The sequence below is a fragment of the Podarcis gaigeae genome (assembly GCF_964106915.1).
Source record: "Podarcis gaigeae genome assembly, chromosome: 10".
NCBI lineage: Eukaryota > Metazoa > Chordata > Lepidosauria > Squamata > Lacertidae > Podarcis > Podarcis gaigeae.
This window is the reverse complement of record NC_139686.1, coordinates 48,695,392-48,719,338: the sequence shown is the minus strand read 5'-3', so window position 1 is coordinate 48,719,338 and position 23,947 is coordinate 48,695,392. Positions and strand designations below refer to the sequence as shown.

At 41.3% G+C, this 23,947-nt stretch overlaps 1 protein-coding gene across 2 annotated transcripts in view; it reads left to right on the top strand.

Moving 5' to 3' along the window:
* Window positions 1-23,947, top strand: part of ANO6 (anoctamin 6) — a 72,605-nt gene that overhangs the window by 28,712 nt on the left and 19,946 nt on the right. For both annotated transcript variants that reach the window (XM_083699105.1, XM_083699106.1), the window contains exons 4-11: window positions 4,779-4,844; window positions 6,739-7,017; window positions 9,203-9,316; window positions 12,961-13,076; window positions 14,274-14,408; window positions 15,886-15,991; window positions 17,497-17,557; window positions 20,861-21,006. In XM_083699105.1, the coding sequence (XP_083555231.1) occupies window positions 4,779-4,844; window positions 6,739-7,017; window positions 9,203-9,316; window positions 12,961-13,076; window positions 14,274-14,408; window positions 15,886-15,991; window positions 17,497-17,557; window positions 20,861-21,006 (1,023 nt within the window). The remainder of the gene's footprint in view (window positions 1-4,778; window positions 4,845-6,738; window positions 7,018-9,202; window positions 9,317-12,960; window positions 13,077-14,273; window positions 14,409-15,885; window positions 15,992-17,496; window positions 17,558-20,860; window positions 21,007-23,947) is intronic.

The window sequence follows — 23,947 nt, the reverse complement described above, 5'->3', positions numbered from 1 at the left end:
CAGTTCGAATCCCCGTGATGGGGTGAACTCCCGTTGCTCGGTCCCTGCTCCTGCCCACCTAGCAGTTCAAAAGTACGTCAAAGTGCAAGTAGATAAATAGGTACCGCTCCGGCGGGAAGGTAAACGGCATTTCCGTGCACTGCTCTGGTTCACCAGAAGCGGCTTAGTCATGCTAGCCACACGACGAGGGGCGCCGACTTATAAAAAATATTGGGGGGGGTGGGGGCCCATACCGACTTATAAAAAATATTGGGGGGGCCCAAGACCTCCAAACCGCTGCTGCTGGGGGAACGAAAGGGGTGAGCCCCGGGCTGCCCCGACCTTGAGTGAACCTGTGATGGCCCGCCCTTTGCGGCAGCCGATTGGCTGCCGCCATGGGCGGTGAATATTAATGAGCTAGGGGGAATCCCTGACAGCCCCGCGAGATTGTTGATGGGTCGAGAGCCCGCACCCCACCCCCTCTCTAGATCGGGAGTGGCTTTGTTTTAACTCATTACTGAATGTATTTTAAAAGGTAACTATCGTCAAACAAGGAAAATAAAAAATACCAACATAATTTTGTGATTTTACAAAGCATAATATAACTAATAATTTTTGAGGGGGCTCGGGCCCCCTCAGGCCCCATGGAGTCGGCGCCTATGCACACGACCTGGAAGCTGTACGCAGGCTCCCTTGGCCAATAAAGCGAGATGAGCGCCGCAACCCCAGAGTCTGTCACGACTGGACCTAATGGTCAGGGGTCCCTTTACCTTTAGAGTTCAATTTTTAGCTTGGTATTGCGCTTTTGGGATAGTACCCCTTCAGAATGAATCTTTGAATGCAATCCAGATTAAAACAAAAACACCCTTCAGAAAACCAGCTCATCAGAGAGACAGGAAAGCTATTTTCTGTACTTGCTAGCTTTCTATTGGAAGGTGTCTTTAGAATGGGTGGAAGGGTTATTCAACCATCCAATTTCCTTGTCCAAATTTAGGTAATAGCAGGAAGGCTATACTATATAATAAGGTATAATTCTTATTAAACCAAAAAAGAGGAAATAATGAACAAACGGAGACATAAATAGCATAAATGTGCCTTGGGGACCAACAAATGGCGCCAGCTTCATCAACATCCTATTTTTCATAGGTCTCTTGTGGTCAGTCTAGTGAACCCTGGTTGCCTCATTGTTTTTCTAATAGGTGCCACTGCATGATAAGCAGGAATTCAATAGCGGCAGTTTACTATCACTGCAGGTCTACACTGGAAAGAATTTCCCCTGCCCGATGTGAATATGTCACATAGCTGTTAAAGGCACAAGAGCAGTTAAGGACCTACTGACCTCAAAATACTACCTAAAATGTGTAACTATGCTATTTACCTTTGAGTGACCTCTAATTTATATTTTCCTCCTAGGTGACAGGAATTCAAATTCTTTCTTTCCTTCTTTTTGAATTGCGCTGACTCTTAACAACCATGTCTAACTGTTGAATATTTTGCCTGATCTCCTTCCTCAATTAAACTAAGATTACACTGCCATTACACTGTGCAGTTCCCATGTTCTTGCTGGCTTTCCACGCATGCCAGCTTGTGGTTTTGTTTTGTTTTAGTACTTATATGCTTGGTTCCCAGCATAATCTGCTGACGTGTCTTAGTCTTAGCATATTGTATTTTTTGTGTGTGTTCAGTCAGTCCATCAGTCAATCATTTTATTTGTATTCCAAAGTTAAAACCATGCTCAAGGCTGTTTTCAACATATAAAAATACTATATAAGTACAATCATAACAACAGTAGTCCTAAACAATTTTAAAATATTAAAAAATACATAACCAAATAGAACAATTAAAGGAATATTATTGATTTATGCCTGAGTTATCTATCTAAAAGTTCCCAGTAAGTTTTAAAAAACAGAAGTTGGTTCACTTTTTGCCTGCATTACAAAACCATTATATCCTGTCACATGCTTTGTATTCCATGACTAGTTCTGGGTTTTGAACTTGCAAAATATATGCAGCCACATAGAAATGAAGTCATTGGCCACCCATATGCAAGCAAGTAGGGTGATGTAAAACCCACATGACTACGCAATCTCACACTGCCCTCCTAAGCCAGGCCAGCTATGGTCTAGCAGCCCCAAAATGCAATGAAAATAAAAATGGCAATAACACCAATTTTCTTTAGATTGACCAAACATGATCCTAACCTGACCTTTCTAACCTCAACTGAGCCATTTTCACATTTCCAGTTTGTAGCGCAGGGCTTAGCTACACCATATTTGTAGCTATGTTAATAAGAGTTTTAGATTAATGAACGAGTAACCCTTCATAGGTCGAAAGGGACGCGGGTGGTGCTGTGGGTAAAACCTCAGCGCCTAGGACTTGCCGATCGTCAGGTTGGTGGTTCGAATCCCCGCAGCGGGGTGCGCTTCCGTTGCTCGGTCCCAGCGCCTGCCAACCTAGCAGTTCGAAAGCACCCTCGGGTGCAAGTAGATAAATAGGGACCGCTTACTAGCGGGAAGGTAAACGGCGTTTCCGTGTGCTGCGCTGGCTCACCAGATGCAGCTTGTCACGCTGGCCACATGACCCGGAAGTGTCTGTGGACAGCGCTGGCCCCCGGCCTCTTAAGTGAGATGGGCGCACAACCCTAGAGTCGGACACGACTGGCCCGTACGGGCAGGGGTACCTTTACCTTTACCTTTAACCCTTCATAACTTCAAAGGCTCCATTCAAAAGTAACACTGAAACACAGTTTGGGACTAGAGGAACAAGTCCTGTACTCATGTGCATCTCCTCTTCCTCTCTCTCTCCTTCCCTCCTGGTTTTGATTAAATGCTTTCTCTTTAGGACAAACCATAGTTTCCTCTTACATTTAAACCAGCAAACTATGACCTGCATTTGTCCTCCAAAATATGCAACCCCAGTTCTTGTACAAATCCTTTAATTACTGCCATTACTCACTTTTGATAGTCCGGGATAGGGAGCTAAGAAACCGCTTATCTAGAGCATGTGTGTGTAGTGGACAGACAAAACTTTCTTTTGTTCTGCTGATGACTGCAGGGAGATTTGCACCTCCACCTTCTGCCTAGAGAGGTCAGCCTCTGAGGTCTATAGAGAGCTTGTCTCAGCTCTAAAGTCAGCAGCAGAAAGGCTACAATGATCAGCATAAAAGGAGGAGAATCTCCTCACTGCTCTGTGTGAACATTGCTGCTGAATCTTAAAAGTTTCTACTGGCTATTGTTTCAATCTCTGCCCCGAGACTGCAGCAACTGTAGTCATTGCCCCATTAACACTGGATTCTCTTAAAATGCTATAATTCTGATTCTAATTCTAATTCTGGTAGCTAAATTGGACTTAATAGCAATTGCCAACAGGGAAGTGAGAACACATATAATGCTAGTGGAGCCCTCCCAATAAAATAAAATAATAAAATAAAACCAAAGGGTTGGATCCTATGTAACACCAAGCTAAACCATGGTTTGGCATTACATGACCAAGCCTCAGGCTTGTGCTTCCTCTGTCACCCCTATCTCTCTTTCCTCTTACATGGCAAGCCTAATTAGCTACAGTATTTTCTTCTTGGCATATACCATTGGCATATACCACCATTATCTCTGAACTGGCAACCTATGGTTTGCACTTCTCCTCACTCCAAAGCAGGGTGGTTGGTTGGATATAACTGCAAATCACTTGCCAGATTTGGGTAATACAGCAAACCATGGTTTGCCTCAAACCAAGATGCAGCTAATGAAACTGCATGAAGGACAGAAGAACTGCATGAGCCAAACCACTCTATAAAATGGCTCAGTATATTGTAGATTTATCATGAGATACAGACCAGAGAACATCCAGTTTACCAGGACCTGAAGAGCCTGATTTCATAAGTAAATAGTCTTTTACTGACTCATTTGTACCATTCAAATACAGTAATTCAAATTTAGTTTGGCTGCTTGACAAATTGAGAAGTTGTTTGAACAGTTTTCTTTAACGCAGAGAAAACTTTCTTTTCCGGTCCTATAAAACAATAGCGTGAATGGGTATGACTAATTTGACCCAACAACCCCCCACCCCCTTGCACACACGAAAAAAACTCACTGCAGTCAACCAAATGCAACCAGCCATGCTCTGGGCACTCCAGTGTCTCACACTGCCAACGAAAACAAACAAATAAATAAAGAACCTTCCCATGTGACACTGATGCAAAAACTCCACACATACACTATGCAAAAGAATGAAAGATCATGACCCTCTTTCTTTCTCCCACCTCTCTTTCCCCACCTCTTTCTCCCCCAAACTCAAAATTCCTATGATAGCAGTGTCTCACACTGAATGTAACTGACCCGTAGAACAGACTCTATGAATTGAAAACGTGTTATTTATGGAATTGTCTCTTAAAATTCAGTATTGTTTTATATTTATGTTTGTTCTGTTTTATGAACAATGTCTGTTTGTAAGAAAAATGCCTGCTTCGCACTCAGTGGCAAACCCATACTTTCCACCTTACACATGCACAGAACCATGGCCAACGCCAGCTCCCTGACTTGTGTGTAGAACGCACACACGGTCAAACATATACATGTGTTTGTTGTATGGATTCATTACATCGTGTGTGCAGCTTAATATTTTGATGTGCGAAACAGATGCAAAGAAAGCCAGATTCTAAAGCTCCTTGATGATAAGTTAAATGCAGTTATTTGTTCTTTTTGCACAAAGACCTTGTTGCATTTCTGTTGGGAATATGAATTGTTATGCTCTTCATGGGGGAAAAATAAAATCTTGAACTATTTTTCAATCAATTTCAACAGAGGAAAAGGCTAGCATATGAATCTAACTTGATAAACTGTGGTTTGCAGCTTGAAGCAACAAGTTCGGTGAGTGCAGCTTCCTTTGTACTTTTGGCAAAGTGTGAATTTTTTCATCAGAAGGGGAGGAAATGAATGTGTATGGAAGTGGCATTGAAATCTACCCAGGTGCTTGCATTTTTTCACACCATTCTCTCTTTAATCTGGCAATAGTGGGAAGGGGGAAACTCAACTCCCTCTTTGATATATATGTTCTATTTCTCAGGTGTGTGTGTGACAAATCAATACATTCAGAACACTTGGTTTGAAGTGGATTTAGTTGCACAAAAGAATGCCTCAAATATTACAGCAAAGAGAGGTGCCTGCACTTTCACCATGGGAGAACCATGCCTTTTCTGTTATGTTTTAATGGTACTGTCCCTTCCACCGAAATGAAAAGGAAAGGCAGCTTACACAAGAGCTCTCTCTGCACACTGTGACACAGTCAGTGCTCTGGTTCATAGTGTACCATCTCCACTGCAAGTTAATCTGCTTTTATCTGAAATAGCATAGATTTGTAATGCTTGCAGAGTATTTCTGTCTTGTCAACTGCTCCTTCTAGTGTTCCTGCATAACTATTAGAAGTTCATTCTGTTTCTGCACTTACTGGGCTATTATGGGATGACTCTTCGATTGCTAGAAATGAAGTGATATGGTTCAGCTTCTCTAATGCCCTATGTTATTAAAAAAAAATCAGAAAAAAATGCAAAGTTTCTCACTTATGCACAACAATCATGCCTTCTTTCAGATTTCCATCCACCCATATTGCTGAAATATAGTAAGCTGAAGAGAGAAAAATTACCCCTCTTCAAGCCGGCACAATTTACAGTGCCTCTACCAATTCCCAGATATTTTATATTGTGGACAATGAAGGTCAGCTGCATATATTACATGTGGCAAGTGATAAAAATCAAGAGCAAATCAAGCTTTAGAGCCAACTTGGTCATATTTATGGCCATATGTCATTTTTATGCTAGTGTCATCAACTGGCATTGTTCATCAATCAAAACATTTAGAAACAGCAACCTTGCTCTCAGAGGTAAATTTTGTAATCACAACTAGTAATAGAATTTCTTTATACAACTTTGTTTATAACATGCTTGATGGATTTATTGACTTAAAACAAGAAAGTTATTTGTCCCTTTAATAGACACTTTTCTCCAGTGAAAACCTATATCTCCTTTTCTATGGAGCTTAGTTTGTGCCAGGGCTTAAACTCACAAATCTACTTTCAATGCCAGGTCTCAGCCTCAAAACAATGAAACAACAATAAAGCCAAAAAGTGCCTCTGGGTATCTTTACCATACCTTCTGATCATCTTTGAATCATCAGAAGGAGTGATGCGTAAAGTCCTCATGACTTACCTTACACTTAACACATGCACACCTGCAAACTCCTAGACCTCTTTGCATCTTCTTCCTTTCCCTTCTCTCAGGCCTACTTGGAGGGATGAGGGATGCAGAAGGAGAAGCAATATTGGATGCTGCATGGTCTCTTTCCCTTTCCCTCTCCATCCATCTCTCTGTGTGTGCATGGATGCCTAGCAGGCAGCAACCCAAGCTCAAGGATAGAAGTATTGTAAGAAAGACCAGCAGCCATGTTGAAGCAGAAATTTCCAGGCTCTCCCTCAGGAAATAGCTACTTCTTCATTGAACACCAGCCTTTCCTATTCACACTTTAATCCCTAAAGAACCAATAGTATGCCAGGTTAGAGGAGGAGGATGACTTCCAGCAGGCCTTGCACTCTTAAAAAATAAGCACCACCTTTCCGGTTGTGATCTTATGATGCTCCTACTGTTATTGGTGTGTCAAGTGCAGGAGAACTTCTCAGCTGAGTTTGTCCAAAAATGTCCCTGGGTAGTCCTTTGCTGGTAATGGCTTAAAAGAGCAATGAAATTTATATATGAATATCCATTCACTGCAGGTCGTGGATGAAAAGCTTATATTTGTAAAAGTGCACGCACCTTGGGAACTGCTGTGCAGCTTCGCTGAAATTATGCACATCAAATTGCCCCTGCAACCCAATGACCTGAAAACCCGTGACTCACCATTTAAGTGGATTAGCAGATTCTTCAGTGTGGATGAAAATATCATCAAACCAGAGCAGGAGTTTTTCACTGCGCCATTTGAAATTGACCGTTTGTCAGACTTTTACATACAGGACAAGGAAACTTTCTTCAATCCAGCAACCAGGAGCCGGATAGTAAGTTCCCAACATTTACATAAGGATGAATTTACTTTCTGTTGGTGTAGATATCTAGGCCGATGTTTTTTTTTCTAGCTGTTTTGAGCATCAGACCAGCCAAACGATGCAGGAACAATGTTTTGCACCATACAATCAATTGCTGGGGATGGGTTGTAGCTTGCAGAAGGTTCATTACTTGGAGAAGGGCCAAATATCAGTGAGAGAACTCCTGCTTTGTTGTGGAAAAAGGTCCTCAGTTCAGCCTGTGGTGTCTCTACATTCAGCTTGAAAATGCTTCTGTTTGAAACATTGGAAAGCCTGCTGTCAAACAATGAACAGAATACTGAGTTACATGGACCAATGGTTTGAGTCAGTATAAGGTAACTTCCCATGTTCCTCTGACTTTGGTTCAAATGAGAACTTTTGGCTCATTCTGCTGTGGGAGTTTTTACTCCCACAACTTTTCCTGGTCTTTATCAAGTACATACAGTTGATACTCGGGTTGCGAGCGTGATCCATGCGAGAGGCACGTTCGCAACCCGCAGCGCCACATCTGCGCACGTGCGGGTTGTGATTCAGTGCTTCTGCGCACATGCGTGAGTGCCGAAACCCAGAAGTAACCCATTCCAGTACTTCCGGGTTTCGCCGTGTCCAAAACCCGAAAACATGCAACCTGAAGTGGCTATAACCTGAGGTATGACTGTAGTTATGTGAGCAAATGTAGCCTGTGGGCCAGGCATAGGCAAACTCAGCCCTCCAGATGTTTTGGGACTACAGCTCCCATCATCCCTGACCACTGGTCCTGTTAACTAGGGATGATGGGAGTTGTAGTCCTAAAACATATGGAGTGCCGAGTTTGCCTATGCTTGCTGTAGGCCATGACTCACACATATCGTCCCCTGCAACTTCTGTGCCTTCAAGAAAACCACTACCTTCAGAATCACAAATGTTTTTGTTCAGAAGTGTTCCCATCCTGAGAAAACTCCTTAATCCCAGTTTTAGTTTTAATTTTGGTAGATTTACAAAAAGGAAAGCACACACCAATAAATAAACTTTAGAAAGGGGAACATTAGATGCAGATGCACAAAGCATTTTTTTAATTTAAAAAAAGTCAAGACTCCTTGTGCTCTGCTCTGCTCCCCCTTTCTTCCTGCCCAGGGCAGCCCTGCCGTCTGCCTGCTCCTCAGAGCTGGTGCATCACACAGGGCTGGGCCACAGCAGCTGCAGTCTCTCTTGCCCACACTCCAGCAGCCTCTGCAAGCTGCCCAAGTGAGGAGACCGACAGCAGCAGTGATGGAGAGGCCATGGAGAGGCAACAGGATGCTCCCTTCCAGCCACAACCACCGTCTCGTGGGACAAGCGCCATCTCATCTTCCTCCCCAAGCTCAGCAGCAGTAGAACTGGTGGGGGAAATAGGGATATTCCAAGATAAAACCAGAATCCAGAATGGCTTTCGTAATTCCAGGGTTGTCCCGGGAAAATCGGGACTCTTGTGGTGGGCTGCTCAGTTCTGCAAGTGACAACAGGAGTCTGGCTGCAGAATGTGAGAGTTAGAAGGAGCAGAGGTGCCCCATCACCCTTACTTCACTAACTGCAACCTGAAATAGGACTGAGTCAGGGGGAAAGTTCCTTGCTGGGCAGAGAAGCCTCTCTCTGTCCATTTGCCAAGTTCCAAATGCCTGCTTCCATTTCCGTTCTCCCTGATTCACAGCGTAAACCTACCTCCCATTTCAGAATATCTGTTCAGGCTACCTGCCCACTTCAGTGGTTTTCATTTAGTAGTAATACTTAAGGAACGCCATGTATACTGCTCCAAGAACTGTCATTTTAGGATTAATAATGTGCCTGATTAGCACTATTAAGTATACATCAGAAGTGAATTTGTAAAAGTCGGTCCCCTTTTGCCAGTTGGGAGTCGTGGTGGGCAGTGGCGTAGCGTGGGGGTGCAGGGGGGCCGGCCGCAGCATCTGGGGGTTAGGTTAGGGTGCGCAAATCCACGGGTTAGGGGGTGCAAATTACTTGCCTTGCCCCGGGTGCTGACAACCCACGCTACGCCACTGGTGGTGGGTCTTTGGTCTGGACCAGTTGGAGACCACTGATCAAGACAATGCATAATTTTAGACACTCCTACCACATGATAGATGTCCCCTGAGCTTATCCTGGTCTAATTCTTCATTAATAAAGAACTTTGGGGGTTTTTCAGGTTCACTTTATTCTTTGCCGTGGGGAATATGCTATAAGAGACAACGTGAGAAAGTTTGGAATCAATAAGCTTCTGGACTCTGGGATCTACAAAGCAGCTTTTCCACTTCATGATGTAAGTCCAATATTTTTTTAAAGTACCTTTCTGAAAAACCAAAGAAACAACCCTGCAGTCCTATAAATAATCCTAGAAACAATGATACAAAAGGTTCTATAGAAGCCAATAAGAAAATACTAGCTGGCCTTTTAGCTGTTTGTGGAACATTCATCCTGATTTGCTTGCGCAAAAACTGCAGGGAGGCTAAAAAAAACATTAACTACGTATTGAGAATTCATTCTGATTTGTTTGTGGGAAGGTAATATTGGTGTTTCATCAATTAATTATTATCATACACTTTCCAGTGCATTTCGCTTATCACAAAAAGCCTGATTTGGGGGTGGGGAGTGAATTTGTTGCACAACATCACCAAAGCAATTATAATTGCTCACCTAAATATGTAAGTATGTGATCGACACCCAAAAATCATAGCAATCTGGAAGCACCCTGTATGCCAAATTGTGGCCTATCTCTTTTGCAGCAACTTCAGTGGACAAACAGTATATTTTCTGGAATATTGCAAAATGGACAAACACTAAGTGATATATACCATATTTTTTCTTGTATAAGATGCCCCCATGTATAAGACGACCCCTATTTTTGAGCCCAAAATTAAAAATATTTAATTGCAACATTCCGTGTATAAGACGACCCCCAATTTTAAACTTTAAAAATTTGGGGGAAATAGAGTCTTATACATGGAAAAATACAGTATATATTTTATACACAGTTTTAACCTGGCTTTTGCCCTCAGTGTCTTTACAAAAATTATGTATATTTAGAGCGGTCTGTGCAAAATACCATCTAGTATTGGGGAATATATTGGCCCATGGACCAAATAGCAAAACTAATTATGCTTAGCGTCATATGAAGGAAGATTCTGAACCTTTTAAAAGTACTCGGATGGAGTAAAATGGTTATTTTAAACCTCAGTGAATGAGACAAAGAAGTATTAGGATTATTTCTTTATACGTTTTCTTATTTTCAAGTTGCAACAAAAGATGAAAACCCAGGCTTTATTTTCAGCATTATTTTTTTTTTATATCTTCCATGTTGGTTTTGAAATAGAATTCCTGAGCTCTGAGTTGTCTTTATTCTTTAGCTGTGTACATTTCCTCTCCTTTTCTTTTAACTCAGAGATGCCAATTTGACCCATGCTTGTGGCGGGTAGCTTTTGCCCCTTAGACTCACAGCAGCGCTTTCTCCCCTGACTAGTGCAATCACCTTTCCCAAGGCTGTCAACTATTCTTTGAGCTGAAATAAAACTGGTGTTATGAAACCTTTATTTTCAGTAACGATGGCTCTCTCAAAGGTGAAGAAAACTCTTAATTTTATATATCTTTATTATTTGTAAACAGAATCTTTTTGTGAGGTGATGCTTTATCATCCGTCTTTGTGCTTTTGCCCTTCTAGACTGCGGCGTTTTGTGATTCACATGTTTCGTTCTTTGCTTTCATCTTTTTATGATTACGTTTGCACTTTTTGAAAATAAATAAATATAATATAAAAAATAAAATGTAACTAGTGTGACACTGATGCATCACTTGGTGCTGGGTCTCATCACCATCATCATATATATATTTTATACCCCGCCCTCCCTGGCCAGAGTCGGACTCAGGGTGGCTAACGCCAATAAAATTACAATAAAACATAATGGGGGGAGGGACAAAAAAACAACCCCAGTTTGTTAAAATACGGGTTAAAATATAATTTAAAATGCAGCCTCATTTTAATAGTAGCCCTTAAATCAAAACCATAAGGGGAGGGAAACATAAGGTCCAAACCAAAGGCCAGGCAGAACAGCTCTGTCTTGCAGGCCCTGCAGAAAGATGTCAAGTCCCGCAGGGCCCTAGTCTCTTGTGACAGAGCATTCCACCAAGTTGGGGCCAGTACTGAAAAGGCCCTGGCCCTCGTTGAGGCCAATCTAACCACCTTGCGGCTTGGAACCTCCAAAGTGTTGTTATTTGTGGACCTTAAGGTCCTCCCCGGGGCATATCAGGAGAGGCGGTCCCATAGGTACGACAGCATCTTCTCCTCAAGAGAGGAGGCTGGCAGTAGCAGCCAGGGAAAGACTATGGAGAGGCAACGAGATGCTCCCTTGCCACCACTGCTTGAGCGCAGGCTCAATCTCCTTCCTGAGCTCAGCAGCAACAGCACTGGAGGGGGAAATAGGGACATCCCAGCATCAAATCAGAAGCCAGGGTGTCTTTCATAATTCCTGGGCCATCTATGGAAAATCAGGGCACTTGGAGGGTAGTAATAATAATAATAATAATAATAATAATAATAATAATAATAATAATAATAATTTATTATTTATACCCCCCCCCCATCTGGCTGGGCTTCCCCAGCCACTCTGGGCGGCTTCCAAAAAAATATTAAAATACTGTAATACATCAAACATTAAAAGCTTACCTAAACAGGGCTGCCTTCAGATGTCTTCTAAAAGTCTGGTAGTTGTTCTCTTTGACATCTGGTGGGAGGGCGTTCCACACAGAGGGTGCCACTGCTGAGAAGGCCCTCTGCCTGGTTCCCTGTAACTTGGCTTCTCGCAGTGAGGGAACTGCCAGAAGGCCCTTGGTGCTGGACCTCAGTGTCCGGGTAGAACAATGGCGGTGGAGACGCTTCTTCAGATATACAGGACCGAGGCCGTTTAGGGCTTTAAAGGTCAGCACCAACACTTTGTGCTCGGAAACGTACTGGGAGCCAATGTAGGTCTTTCAAGACCGGTGTTATATGGTCTCAGCGGCTGCTGCCAGTCAACAGTCTAGCTGCTGCATTCTGGATTAGTTGCAGTTTCCGGGTCACCTTCAAAGGTAGCCCCACGTAGAGCGCATTGCAGTAGTCCAAGCGGGAGATAACCAGAGCATGCACCACTCTGGCGAGACAGTCTTGCAGGCAGATAGGGTCTCACCCTACGTACCAGATGGAGCTGGTAAACAGCTGCCCTGGACACAGATTTGACCTGTGCCTCCATGGACAGCTGTGAGTCCAAAATGACTCCCAGGCTGCGCACCTGGTCCTCCAGGGGCACAGTTACCCCATTCAGGACCAGGGAATCCCCCACACCTGCCCACCTCCTGTCCCCCAAAACCAGTTCTTCTGTCTTGTCAGGATTCAACCTCAATCTGTTAGCCGCCATCCATCCTCCAACCATCATCCCTGACCGTTTGCCATGTTGAATGGGACTGATGGGAGCTCAAGAGTCCAACAGCTCCTGGAGGGCACCAGGTTGAAGAAGACTATTCTACTTAATATCTCTTATCATTCAAAGGAAGCTAGAAGAAGCCTCAGACATTCACATGTCAAAACGGGCAGCATTAACCGTCTCTGTGGGTTTTTTTCTGCATAGTGTGGGAAGCTTCTGTGTCAATTGCAGCAGCTACCAGGAAATCATTTATGACTGCTGCGGCACATTACAGCAGCAGCATTACAAAAATAATGATGATGATAAAACATCAGATTGTAGTTTCCTCTAAATGAAAAATGGTGTAATTTGACCCTCAGGCATTTCCTGGTAGGCACCGCAAACGCTACAAGAGAAGCCATTGCTTTTTTGAGCAGGGTCTGAGCAACAGTTGACGTTAAAAAGGCATGACATGAACTGTGCCTTCAAGGAGGTGGGAATTCTTTAATTATCCACTCAATACTCTGTTTCACAGTCAAGATTCAACTACCAGTCAGAGGATCCCAACTGTCCAAATGAACGGTATCTGCTGTACAGAGAATGGGCTCACCCTCGAAATATTTTCAAGTTACAGCCCTTAGATCTTGTCAGGTAGGTATGGACAAGCATGAGAGAGGCTGAAAGTCCTCTTCTAATGTGATCCCTCCCTGCTCCATGTATAATCATTATTTTTAGAGAAAACATGCAGAGTGCAGGTAGCTTAGTCAAGTCACCTTAATTTGTTTCTCTTGATGTCCCTTGGAGACAGTTTGATTTTGTTTAATCAGCTACTGGTTACATATTTGTGAGAATGTTCAAGATGCCTAAATATATTTGTGTAATGAATTAGAAAACCAAGGTCCCTCTTGGAAGTTATCTGAAAGCCATGTAATTTGCAGCACAATTCTATGCATGTCTATCCAATGTATACCCCTTCTCATTCAGTGTGACTTACTCCCAAGTCATTGTCTAAGTCTGCATAGGACTGCAGTTTTCATGCAACTAAATTATTTGTTTCTTGATATTTATAATTGGCCTTATGCCTAACACTGTAGCATAAATGGAAATCTTTGAAACTAGGTTTCTAAAAAATTTAAATAAATATGTTAAACTCCCCCCCAAAAAAAAAATGTTAAGCAAAAGCTATAAAAACTTAGCCCTAAACCAAAAATTACCAGGCTTACACTTCAGCAAAATTACAAAATAAGGAGGTTTCACATTAGTAGAGAATCCAACTGTTGATATTATACAAATTTTAACACAAGTGAAATTGTTGTTGTGGTGATCTGATAGAGTTCCTTTGGGACAAGGTTCCCAAGGTTTCTTAACATCTGTGTGACAAGCAGAAATTTAAAAGACAAAACGTATTTTCTATTTCTGTACCTCTGTGCCAGGAAGTGTGTTGTTAAACTTGCTAGGGCAAAAAGAAAAGAAAAGATGGCATCGCTGCTTCTGAATGCTCTTGGAGATCATTCATGAACACAGAAAATGAGGCCTCAAGGTTCAATTCCTTTAAGGCAGGCTTCCTCAACCTCATCCCTCCAGATGTTTTTGGCCTACAACTCCCATGATCCCTAGCTAGCAGGACCAGTGGTTAGGGATGCTGGGAATTGTAGTCTCAAAACATCTGGAGGGCCGAGGTTGAGGAAGCCTGCTTTAAGGAATCTGGAAGCACAAAACTGATGGCAGTACACAATGATCCATGCATGTCAGCATTAAGTATAAGGAGTTTCTCACTTCCCCAAATTATTGGATTGAGAGGAAATGTATATTCGTTCATAGTTTCTAAATATGTGTTTTTATCTGCAGGAAATATTATGGGGAGAAAATTGGAATCTATTTTGCCTGGCTAGGATTCTATACTCAGATGTTACTCCTGGCAGCAGTTGTTGGACTCGGGTGCTTTTTATATGGCTATTTCATGAAGGACAACTGCACTTGGAGGTAACCTGCACCAGTTCATGTCGTTCTCGTTGGATATGATCCAGCATGCATATGATCCAGCATAAAGATCCAAATGTCATTAAGTGGACCATTCCCAAATAATAATTTGTTGTTCCAGAGTTCAGCAGAACTCAATAGATTTTCAGTGCAATCTCAAACCTATCGACACAGAATTCAATGAGGATTATTTTTGAGCCAGTGGGGTTGAGGCCGCAGCCTATATTATGTGCATGCATGTATAGGATTGCACTGTTTGTTGTTTTATAATAACATACGAATGGTCAAGTTATTGTTTAAGTGTCCAAACATATTTTGCCACCCCTTTTGCTACTGAGTAACCACATTCACAGACTTTCCAAGTGTCCCTATTTTCCAGGGACATCCCTGATTTAGAGAAGCTGTCCTGGTTTCTGATTTGATCTCAGAATGTCCCGTTTTCCCTTAGGATGTCCCTATTTTCATTGGTTAAATGTTGGAGGGTATGGCGTTATCTGAACCCCTGAGCTGTCTGAAGGCAATCCTGTATAGGGAAGTTTTTTAAAAAAATAATAATTAATGTTTTATTTTGTTTTTATATATGTTGAAAGCTGCTCAGTGTGGCTGGGGCAATCCAGTAAGTTGTGTGGGGTATAAATAGTAAAATTATCATTATGGAATGGGACATCTGTCATCAGAGAAATATTGAAGGGTATGCATTCAATGTGAAAAGGTTAAAGTTAATCTTCAGTGTGTGGTACTGTATTTCCCCACAAATCTCCTGTCATCTATGACCAATTTCCCAAACTTCTTTTTTGCCTCTGCTCTTATTCCTTTGTTTCATAGTTCTCTAGAGTAATATATTTTGCAAATCTTTAACGATCCTCTCTTCTGGACATGCCATAGGCATAGAGGGAAATCTCAGCAGTTATTTTTATACAACTCTCAGCTGAAATCAGTTGAAAAAAATCTGCTGTTGAAACTCACAAACCCGTATAAATATTAGTTTGATTTATGAATTTTAAAAATCGTGATGCTAACGATAATAAAATAAAACACAAAATAGCGATGGGGGACAATAAAGGCGGAAATCAACAGGGCTATGCTACACAAGGGGTATTAGGATTGCAGCCAAAGAACAATGAAAGATAAGTTACTGCAGTCTACATACAGAAGATGTGTTTGGAACTCAGTTGCAAGAAGTCACATGGAGGGGTGGCATTTTGGAAAGAGAAACAGAAGATGGGAGAAGATTAAGCAGTTCCTCCACTCAATCATTTTCCTGAAGTTATCACTTCTCCATAACTTGTTTTTTTCTGTACAAATGGGTCACTATGGTAAAAAGCACTATTGTATGTAAAGTCTACTTTGGCCTCATTGAAGTAACTGCAAAGTGGAAACTTAAGGGAATATAGCATGCAGGGAGAACTATGAAAGCAGTGAATTAAGCAATTTGTTCACTGAATTACTCAACATCTCAGATGGATCCTTTCAATTTTAGCCAAGAAGTCTGTGACCCGAACATAGGAGGTAAAATCATCATGTGCCCCCAATGTGATCAAGAATGTACATACTGGAACCTCACAATCACCTGTGAATCGTCCAAGGTAACAACAACATTTATTCTTGCGGAATATGGAAAGACTTTGTTTTCTGGGGCATGAAATTTTATTTTGAAGCGACGTTAGAAATACATGCAAAAGAAAAAAGAAAAGAAAAGAGGATGTGTACTACATAATAATACGAGACCACTAATGAAAAGGGGAGAATGCAACTTACTGATTACAATCATTGAACTTGTGTGAAGGTTAAGTTAAAAGACAACCTCAGGAAAAAGCTCCTTAGATAAATGTGTCTATTTTTATTTGACTGGGATGTGAAACTTGAAGGCAAATTCCTATATTGTCTTTCAGTATCCCATCTGTTTGCTCAGGTAAATGAGTTTTGGCTTTATGAAGTATCCTTAGGAAAATGGATAGTCCATTAACTTGAATTGCTCCTGTCTACATGTGGTTTGTCCTGCGCATCTGTGTTTGAAGGAGGAAGAGTGATAGTCTGGTGCCTCTTATGGCCACAAACTGTTTTCTTCTCCTTCATAAATAGAGTGACCCAAACCTCACTTTAGAAGAGTAATATAAGGGATATGATAGAGATGAAAGTGAAATAAATTGAATAAACAGAGCAAAGATATGAAATCATTTTGTGTGTGTGTGTGTGTGTGTGTGTGTGTGTGTGTGTGTGTGTGTGTGTTTTAATAGACCTAGACTTAGCATGCTTTATATGTGATAAGCTTATCACATTATAGTTTGCCTTCCACCGGTAGATCTTTTGTTTATATGATAAGAATGCAACAGCTGGAGCTGCTAATCTGTGATATTAGTTTTACACAACCATATTATCATCTGATGGTTGCTGCCATCACATTGGGAATACATAATTTTTGACATTTCATTTGTTTTCAGTTTGCTCAGGTTTTTATGTATGCATTTAATATTCCCAACACTGAAGCATATTTTGCCTCTCTTTTCAGGATAAGTATGCGCTATAAAATGATTTGCCTTTAAAAAAAAAACAAAAAAACCCCCTTATGTATCACATATTTTGCCATTTTCCATAATATGGGACTAGATTGGCATTTTCTAAAATGTTTTCTAAAACTTGGCAGAACACTAAAACAAGGAAACTTTATTTAACTATAAAATGCAGGCTGTTATCAAGGCAACTTCTCAAACAGTAGCAAGCTGTGTGCCATGGCCACTGCTTCCAGTTGGCAAATGCTTCCTCCCCTCTAGCAAGCAGATGGCCAATGTCTTCAGCTGATTAGCTGTGGGGCAAGAAAGCAGCAAGGAGGTATCTGAGTTCAGCCCTTCCCCATAAATGATAAGGAATGCTTTTCTTGTGGCATTGTATGCATTCTGCAGGAATGCCAAATGTCTATGTGGGGCTTCCATTTCCATGGCAGAAGAGATGGTGTGCCATGTGAAAATTTGTTTCCATGCATAGGTAGCCCCTCCTATGAAATTAGGTGTTGTGTAACACCCTATGTTCTTTAGCTGTTCCAAAAACAATGCAAAATTGTATGCTAACTCCTATTTTTCCGAATGCTTTCCAGAAGCTGTGTATCTTCGATAGCTTCGGAACACTTGTGTTTGCAGTATTTATGGGAGTATGGGGTAAGCTAATTTCAAATACATTATTTGAGGCAGGAGGTTGTGGGGGCTGGGGGGTTAAATCCAAACCAAAGCCAAAATACAGTGGTACCTCGGGTTAAGAACTTAATTCGTTCCAGAGGGCCGTTCTTAACCTGAAACTGTTCTTAGCCTGAGGTACCACTTTAGCTAATGGGGCCTCCTGCTACCACCATTGTGTGATTTCTGTTTTCATCCTGAAGCAAAGTTCTTAACCCGAGGTACTATTTCTGGGTTAGCGAAGTCTGTAACCTGAAGTGTCTGTAAACTGAAGCGTCTGTAACCCGAGGTACCACTGTATGGCTTTGTTGCTGTGGGTAGACTTTTAGAGAGTCCCATTTCAGACTGCAGGATTTCATTTTTTGTGTGTGCTCCCCCTTTAAAAAGAACCCTGCATGTGATAAACTATTACATCAGGAAAGAGGCACTTGTGTGGATGAGAAAACGTTTGCTTCTTTCCTCATTTTATTAGTTCATTTACTACTGCACACCTGGATAGCTCAGTCGGTAGAGCATGAGACTCTTAATCTCAGAGTCATGAGTTTGTGCCTAATGTTGTGTAAAAGAGTCCTGCACTGCAGGGGGTTGGACTAGATGACCCTCGTGGTCCCTTACAACTATTCTATTCTATTCTATTCTATTCTATTCTATTCTATTCTATTCTATTCTATTCTATTCTATTGACTCTATACACACAACAGTTGTTAGCAACTAACGTATTAAATGGTCACAGTAAAGTTTTGGGGTTTTTTTACCCAGAAAGCATCTTGTTTCACTGAATAGATGCTATTTACAAGGTCACAATAACTAACATTAATCCACCCTGTTTAATCACCATGCTTGCTTGCTGGTGATTAAAATTAGTGCTATATTGAAATCTAATTGCACAGTATGTTAAGTAACATTTAGGCCACCATTAGCACTCTGTAAAGGTGAATATACAGAAAGGTGCCGTTGTAACATTTTAGGCAAATATTACAAATTGACAACAACAGGCTTTCAATGTTAAGTATGTTGCAACTTAGTCCTCCGACACTTAACATTAAAATGGACCAAAACTACCTATCTTCTACAATATTTAAATTGAATATAAAAGACTTGCCAGTAATGCACAATTCTTAAATATTTATTAACAATAATAATTACAGTAATGGAAGAACAACTTACTGAAGTACCCATGGGTCATGTCACCCAACAGCCAACTGCTTCACCATGTGAAATGGCTTTCTGGTGCTATTATAATTTAATACAGGGATTTCCAATGATGCAACACATTATTTTAGTGCATTATATTAACATGCACACTTCCCACAGCGGTGTCATAACAGCATAGCTTCTGCAAGATTCAAATCCTCATTTAACTGAAAACTCTACTTAGGGTAGGCACCAATCATGGTTAAGGTGAGCAGGGGCAATGTATACCAAAGACAGGTGGGGGTAAGTCCCAGGCCCTTGTTCTTGTCTTAACCATGGCTGAGTTAAAACCCCACACATACACTAAGTAGAAGAAGAGGAGCATTACCATCTCCCTCCACCTGTTTTCTTCCCATGCAACACTGCATGCAACACTAATGTCTCACCACAACTGAAACTGATCTGTAGAAAACACAACTTAGAAAAAGAGACAATGCACATATTTTTGTAAACTAAGAAATCTTCAATAAAAAACACCATGGTTGAGTTAGCATTGCATCAGGAGAAGGGGAGAGAGAGAGAGAGAGAGAGAGAGAGAGAGAGAGAAAGAGAAAGAGAGCACGTTACCCACAGCTTTCCTAAATAAAACAGAGATCCTCAAGTTTCTAACAAGAGCTGTGGATTACAAAAAAGTATATTGAGGCAACATGTAGCTAGAAGAAAGCACATTATCCAGCACAGTTATTGAGTTGTTTGTTGTATGTGACATATGCTGCTGTTGCAGTCATGTACTGCTTTGAGGCTTTCTATAGGCATCCAATTGGCCACTGTGAGGATGTAGGGCTAGACTGGCTGGGCCTTTGGTCCAGTCCAGAGGAGCTCAGCTCTCCTTATGATGTCCTTCAGCTTCTGTATGTGCTCAAAAGGCATAGTTTTTGCAACATTAGTGAAGCATTCCTCTTTTCTCCATTGTAATCAATGTAGGCCCAATTCCTGCATTGTGCAGAAAGGACCTCCTGGTAATATGGCTTCTGGAAAAGGCCCTCATCTGCACAGTACTTTGTTCATTTGGGTATATAAGGTATGAGACAATCTTTAGGATATCCTGGTCCCAAACTGTATAGGGCTTTATACACCAAAGCCAGCACTTTGAAATTTACCAGGGGACGCGGGAGGTGCTGTGGGTTAAACCACAGAGCCTAGGGCCTAGAAGGTCAGTGGTTCGAATCACCACGATGAGGTGGCCTCCTGTTGTTCTGTCCCAGCTCCTGCCAACCTAGCAGTTCAAAAGCATGTCAAAGTGCAAGTAGATAAATAGGTACCGCTCTGGCGGGAAGGTGAACGGCGTTTCTGTACGCTGCTCTGGTTTGCCAGAAGCAGCTTAGTCATACTGGCCACATGACCCGGAACACTGGCTCCCTCGGCCAATAAAGCATGATGAGCACCACAACCCCAGAGTCGTCCACGACTGGACCTAATGGTCAGGGGTCCCTTTAGCTTTTCTCAATGAAAAGAACAGTAACAGCAGAGAAGGGTCCCTGAAAAACAGTAGTAACTTTCCCCTGCAATGTGTATCTCTAAAGGAGACTTGAGTATGTTTTAGGTCAGGAGTGGGGAACCTGTGGCCTTCCAGATGTTATTGAAGTACAGTGGTACCTCTGGTTGCGTACGGGATCCGTTCCGGAGGCCCATTTGCAACCTGAAAAGCCCGCAACCTGAAGTGCCGCGTCTGTGCAGGTGTGTGGCGCGATTTGGCGCTTGTGCACATGTGCAAGTGGTGACACCCGGAAGTAACCCTTTCCGGTACTTCCAGGTCGCTGTGGGACGCAACCTGAACAAAAGTAACATAAAGCAAATGATACATGAGGTATGACTGTACAGCTCACATAATTTCTGACCATTGGCCACACTGGCTGCTGTGAGTTCTTTCTGCACGTATAGAAATAATGATGCATCACAAAAAGAAGACGATTAAGGTAAAAACAAAAAACAAAAATAGTTTCCACTCTTTTCCTTATAAACACCTGGTTGCCATTCCATCAACCAGCAAGATTTCACTCCTTTTCTTCACAGATTGGCAAAGAAAACTAATAAACCTTGGATTCGTAATCCTCAACAGCTAAAATTATCCTTGCTTAATCCTTCTTTCATCAGTTACTTTGTTTCTGGAGTTTTGGAAAAGACGGCAGGCTGAGCTGGAATACGAATGGGACACTGTTGAGTTCTTGGAGCAAGAAGAACAAGTGCGTCCCGAATATGAAGCGAGATGCCATCGCGTCGTAGTGAACGAAATAACACAGGTCTGCATAGGTTTGTTTTTTTAAAAAATGTGCTTGGAAATATTATAAGAAAAGTTCTTTGGACTCTATCAAGTCCAGTATTTTTGTCAGGAGCCAGATCTGTTTGTAGAAATGTATATCAGCTAAGCTGAATATAATGTAATACGGACAAAGAATCACTTTTCATTACTATGCCCTTGTTTGCTTGTATTTTTAAGAATGTTGTTGTTGATTACTGGTAGTTTTAACTTGCATTTTTTATGCTGTACCCTGCCTTGGTATTGATACCTTAAGCAAATAATGTATAAAATAAAATATTACATAGATAAAACTCCAACCTTCCAAGAAGCTTGGAAAAGCTTCTTCAGGAAACCTGGGGTTGTATTCACTGTTAGTAATTCTTGGCATAAATGAACAAACATGACTAACATAGGCTGGTTGATTTCAGTGGTTCTTCTCTGAGTATAACTTACCATATTTTTCGCTCTATAAGACGCACCTTTCCCCTCCTAAAAAAGTAAGGGGAAACGTGTGTGCGTCTTATGGAGCGAATGCAGGCGCACCGATTCCTCTTGCTCTCCTAGCTTCAGGGATAGCCGCCCTTTGCTGGAGAGGCGCTGCACAGAGAGGGAAAGCTGCGTTTGGGCCAAATGGAAAGCTGTTCAGACCCGTGCCTAAGAAAGCATGGATCAAGCAGAAAACCATTCGGACCCATGCATTCTAGTGTGGAAGGGTGGACGAGCTTTAAAGCAGACCGCTAACCCATCTGTTCACACAGACTGGCAGCTGCTCTCCTGGGTTTCAGGCAGGAGTTTTCCTAGCCTGGGAATTCATCCCAAGAGCCTCACACATTTAAAGGATATGCTCCACTACTGAGCTCTGGCCCTCATTCTGTTATATTTCAATTACGTATTCAATTATATAATAAGTTTGTCACTGCCTGAGTACTGCACAATTTTAAATTCATAGTTCGGCTCTGCGGGGAAAGACCCAAACTTATTCTAATGACCTAGTAAAATTCTCATATTAGAACTTTATTTCATCCTGGAAAGGAGGCTGTTCTGAGGGCAAGTCTCGCCGTCAATAAATAAGGCTCATGTCATCAGCCATAACTAAGACTCAAAGGATATATATCATAGCAGATTGTAATTTACGTGGAGGATTATGGAGTAAAGGGGGATAGTTTACAATGCCTTCCCATAACCTCCATCTGAAATGAGTTGATTTATATTTTCTAAAGCAGGGGAACTATTTAATATGATGTTGGGTATGAGGCAGGTGCTTGCATAATATACTACAACACAAATCTAAAGCTATATGATGAAACAGAAAATCGCTCCATGACTGCAATGGGTGCCATGTGAACAGAAGTTTATTTATTTATTGTAATATTGATGCACCAGCTTTTATTTTTCTTTTCTTTTTTAGTGTTCACAGGTGGTTTCCAAAAAAAACAAACATGCACATGAAAATAAATCCAATTTTTACAGTATAAAGCAATTTAAAGCTAGCTCTCTCTCTCTCTCTCTCTCTCTCTATATATATATATTAAAGTAAGAAACCTCCAACTAATTTTGAATAACAATGCTTTCACCAGCAACATTCACATGGCTTTTCTGTTCAGAGATACCTGAGAGGGACCCCTTTGCTTTGAGCTATACTTTTGGAAAAGGACTGACTGAGTGGTTCAGAGATATGGTTGGCTAGAGAATGGTAGATTGACAGAAATGTCTGCAGAACCTCTCTTGAATTCAAATGGAAGGATTACTGTAAATGTGTGTGAAACAGTATGTGGATTTGATTTCATTTTATTTATTTATTTGTAATCACTTGCCATTGTCCTTGGTAGGGCTGTGCCCCATTAGCCTCCCACTCCCTGGTTCTGAGCAGAGAGTACTGCTGGAACTTCCCAGGTGACAGAATTCCTGATGCCTGGAATCCTTATCTTCTCAAGGACAAACTCTATAGCAGAACTTATTGGCAGAACTTGAAACACTATGCAAGTTGTATGGGAGAAAGAAGCTCCCTGAGATACTCAGGGCTTTACTGGTTAAACAAAAACAATAGCTACTATACTTTGAGTTGTCTGAAAGAGTCTGGAATTTGTTGCAAACAGTCGCAAATAGTTTTATTACCCAAAAATAGTGTGATGACTTTGTCCTTACTCTGAAAGAATGGTCAGCAAAAAATTGGAAGGTGGCTAAAATTTCAAGCTTAACGATATATATTTGGCTGAAGAATGGCAAAAAACTATTTTAATTTTAATTTTATGAGGACCAAATATAGTTTAGGTATTAAGAGTTTTTGTGACACATGGCTGGTACTGATGTTTATACACCTATGCATTAAATTCAATTTGCTAAATTGACCTAAATAAATATCTCACGTGAGCTTTATCTCTTTCATTCTGTAGTCCAATATAGCAAGAATATTAATACTCATGAAGGCATGCCAGCTAATTTGCACCTAATATCATCTTCCCAAACATGGAGAATTCCAGATTAGCATTTATGAATATGTGGCATTTTCCCTACAATATTTTTATTGTAACATTATTATCCTCCAGTATTGAAGTCTAGCTTCAGCCCTTTGAAGAAAAATCTTTTGTTCTCCATTTTTGGTGCTGAAAAACAATGAAATTGTTTTTCTCACTGTTTTGTGCTTTGTTGCCAATTCTTTAATGTTTTTGTAACAGCATCATAAAGCATATCACCTACCACTCTCACCTAGGGGAAAACTGCTTTCAGGTTATGTTATGGTGATCAGATACCTATTTGTTATTGCACAGCGAGTATAATTTACTTTTACTTTTAAGTCAGTTGATTATTGACCTGAATGGGTCTAAACTGCTTGCATCTTGTGTTAAACAATAGCTAATGTTAGTAATAGATAAAAGATAGATTTTTGAAGCTGCATTATTTTGAGCACTATTTCAAGCAAGTCTCAGTGCTGTCTCTGCTTT